At 37.3% G+C, this 3,722-nt stretch overlaps 1 protein-coding gene across 2 annotated transcripts in view; it reads right to left on the minus strand.

Annotated features, from left to right (window-relative positions):
* Window positions 1–918: 918 nt before the first annotated feature.
* SHROOM4 (shroom family member 4) overlaps window positions 919–3,722 on the minus strand; it is a 44,817-nt gene continuing 42,013 nt past the window's right edge. For both annotated transcript variants that reach the window (XM_053472855.1, XM_053472856.1), the window contains 3 exons: window positions 2,820–3,012; window positions 1,871–2,143; window positions 919–1,603 (listed from right to left, as the gene is read on the minus strand). In XM_053472855.1, coding sequence (XP_053328830.1) covers window positions 1,355–1,603; window positions 1,871–2,143; window positions 2,820–3,012 — 715 coding nt within the window. In that variant the 3' untranslated portion in view covers window positions 919–1,354. The remainder of the gene's footprint in view (window positions 1,604–1,870; window positions 2,144–2,819; window positions 3,013–3,722) is intronic.

The raw sequence follows: 3,722 nt of genomic DNA on the forward strand, positions 1-3,722 counted from the left end.
AAAATACAAATCTATATATAACGTATTTCAATTGTGAAATCACAACCGCGCAAAATTCTTCTTAGCTACTCGTACTGCTCGAGTAAAAAAAGTTTAGTGTGCCATACTAAAAAAAAAAAAACCTATGTTGTTGCAAGCATTATTATGTTAAAACAGAGGAAAATTAGTTACATAAATGTAAGATATAGGATTGAGTTTTAGAACAGCACAGAGTAGAATATACGGCACAACTGTACATAGCATTACAAGCTACAGTAAGTGTTTATAAATGAATAACATGGCACATGTTCATAAGAAACAAAACGTTTTCAATTTTTGATCCGGGCTGTTAGTACCCTTTGAAGACATGTCTTAGATCTTTGGTCGAAAAGACGTAGGGGGTTCTAAAACATTTAAATTTTGTATATCACTCAGGGCAATTATATATCTATATCTAGATATCTATACACACACACACACACACACACACACACTGATATCCTTCATCAAACGGAAGTAAAATATTGCAGTGCGTCGTCCCGAGTTCAATTGCATAAATTCCATTATAATGGGAAACTAATGCTTTGAGCTTAGAGTGCCACTTCACATCACAATTCTTGTAGCCAAAAGCCAGTACATACTGTCCTTCAGCAATTTGTACTTGTGGCACATCTCAAGAGTTTAATGGAAAAGTAAGAAATACTAACTCAAGAGATGAAATTCCAGTACAAAACTGTATATTCAAACAGAAGAGAGTTGGAAGGTACTGATGTTCAGTATCATTAAATAAACTATTAAAACCAGTGATCTTTGGCATTACACAAGATGTGGTCATCTGAATTTGCAAATTCTTGTATTAAAATTAAAGTACATAGTCAATATAGTGACTAGGAGGCAAAAGTGCCAATTGTTTTCAAATTTTGGTAAAAAAACAAACTGAGTGGGTTCAGGGACAATACATTGGTCTCCATTAGAAATACTCACAATTTTAAAAATATACAAAGCAAGAAACACATGACCTTTTACAAAAAAAAAAAAAATGCATTGGCGGTTTTACACCAAAAATGCCACTACATCATCTATTCTGTCGTTGACAAGGTTGATTTTAAACTTTAAGGTAGCTGCATTTAGTACAGCAGTGCCTAGCCTCTATTAGGAATTTCCCAGATTTTGTATTATGTAAAAATATAAGAAATTTGCATAAGTTTCTACAATGAGGTTCCAGTTGCAATTTAAGCTATACAATGTAAGTAAAGCAAAAATAAAATAAGATTTATGTATTTTACTGGAATACTGCAAAGTGTAGGTAAAGTAATCAATTATTTGTATTTGAAATCCAGTTTCTTCATGAAGAATAGGTTTTTTGTTCTTCTAACTACATGCTGTCTTTCAGACACCTCAGTTGTTCCTCTCCCAAGCGGATTTTATCCTCCAGTTCCCTCTGTTCAACAATTAGTGCAGATGTCATCTTAACGAAGTGTTGGTAGTCCTGGAGTTGATCTTCATTAAGGTATCGAGATATGGTTTCAAGAACCAATTGCTCTCTTCGAGTGACATGTGCTTTGAGTTCTTTTGCATCCTCCAATTGGTCATTCAGCTGCTTCTTCTTCTCAAGAAGGCTTAACTGCATATGGGAAAGAAAGAAAAAGTTATCCATGAGGTGAATATTTACAAGCTAAAACATAACATTAAGGAATACTAGTAAAGTTGTACTTAAAACTAAAAATTAAAAAGTTAGGGAACCTACATTTCTAGGTTCCCGGAAATATATAAAAGTGAACACTATAAAAGTCTGATAGAAATTGCAGTACAGCTCCCACAAGTAAAAATGACAACTAGTAGGAAACAAAGGTTTATGCCACCCAATTTGCCCTACATTTAAGTACAGTACCTTCTCCTCCAAGGAGGGCTCCGGATCTTCACTGCTCAAGGCACTTTCCACTCTTGCCAAACGTCCAGACAGAGACAGCAAAAGATTTACCACTTTTTCAAGGTCTCCAATGAAGGTCCGAAACTTGTCATACTCATTTGGCTTGCAAAGGCTCTTAAGCAGCTCAGCTATCTCACTTCCTAGGGTAGTGTTAGCACTAATATCTTCCTGGAGGTCTTGCTGGGCTTCATGAAGAACAGACAGTTTCCTGCTGATACTGTCTATTAGTTGCATCTAAGGAGGAAAGGATGTGGAAAAATGGATGTTTTAAAATAAGAGAAAGAGAGCTATATGGGCCAAAAGAACACAAGGAGTGAAGAGGAGTGAGGAAATTAAAAACGTAGACATAAAATCAGAAGTCAGGGCAAAAGGGTGGTATGTACTTGTTTCCCAGGCACAAACAAGGCCCTTTCCCTAATAGGATATTACATCAGTGGTTATGGGGAGATAAGTTTAATGAAACCCCTCTCACTTAAGTAAAATATAGACATTAGAACATGAGGGAAACATAAAGCAAAACATGGCCACACTTCTCCATTACATTTTTATTTTAAATTAACTTGCACCTGCCCAACTTACATGAAGATGTGTAGGGCCCTCTATCTAATGTATAAGTCTGTCTTTGTCAATTCTATATTTGTCATACCCCTTAAACAAATATATCACGTGGACTATTTCTTATACATACAGTTTATGCATGTCTTTTAGGCAGAACCTTATTTTTAATAGACTGCTATTTTTTTGTGATTGAGGGTGTGGCACGAAACAATTAACAGTGGCACAGCTGTGCTACATTGCCTACCTTTATGATCATTTTGTTTTTCTTAAACGTCTGTCATCGGCACCACAAAAATTATTCACAAACAAACTTAACTTCTGTATACAAACAGCAATATAATTGCTGACATACCTTCCTCACGGTCAGTTCGTCCTCCTCTTCCTCGACTCCCACTGCTTTTCCTGCTTCCTCTTGCACATTAGGAAGATCCTTCATTTTATTTAACAGCTCAGCTTTAGCGGCAGATGTGTTGTAATATGTGGCACAGGAGGTTGGACTAACTGCATCACACACGGGTGGTGGTGAGATGGGTTGGAATTCATACCTATTATGAATACGTTTAATGGTTAATATACACATATATATATATATATATATACATACACATATATATATACACACACACACACACCTTTTATAAATAACACTATCACATTACATGCATTTCCTGTTGAAAGGGGTTGCAAAGTATGAGATCTTTCAAAAAGCCAGGTGAAATATTCATAAACGCATATGTAAGTTTCTATTAATATTATAAACCTGTTTTATAAATTTTCAAAAATTGGCATATGAAACACTATAACATCAGTATTGTTGATAACGATTAGGGCTGAAACAACTAATTTTCATTATCGATTAGTCGAATCGATTTTTATCGATTGTATCCTTATAAAATCCGACCTCAAACAGAGATCGGATTATAACACTAGAATCCAGATCCCCCGCAACGCTGCAGGGGACCTGGATTCCCCTCACTGTCGGCCGGTCTCTCACTTTCGTCTCTCTCCCCCCCTCCCATACACACCTCTGACTCCTCCCGCCTCCTATACACTCCTCTGCCTCTCTCCCGACTCCTTGGCGTTTTGTGAACCTCCGTTGCTGACAGGCACTGTCACTGCAGCTTCACAGAAGCCTCAGCGTAAGTGAAGGTGAGTAACGGAGGCTGTCTGTGCGATGCAGACCCCCACCGGCTGACAGAGCTGGTGGGGGTCTGCATCTCACAGACAGCCTCCGTTACTGCCCTTCACTTACACT

This window comes from Spea bombifrons, chromosome 8 (genome assembly GCF_027358695.1).
Source record: "Spea bombifrons isolate aSpeBom1 chromosome 8, aSpeBom1.2.pri, whole genome shotgun sequence".
In the NCBI taxonomy this organism is placed as follows: Eukaryota; Metazoa; Chordata; class Amphibia; order Anura; family Pelobatidae; genus Spea; species Spea bombifrons.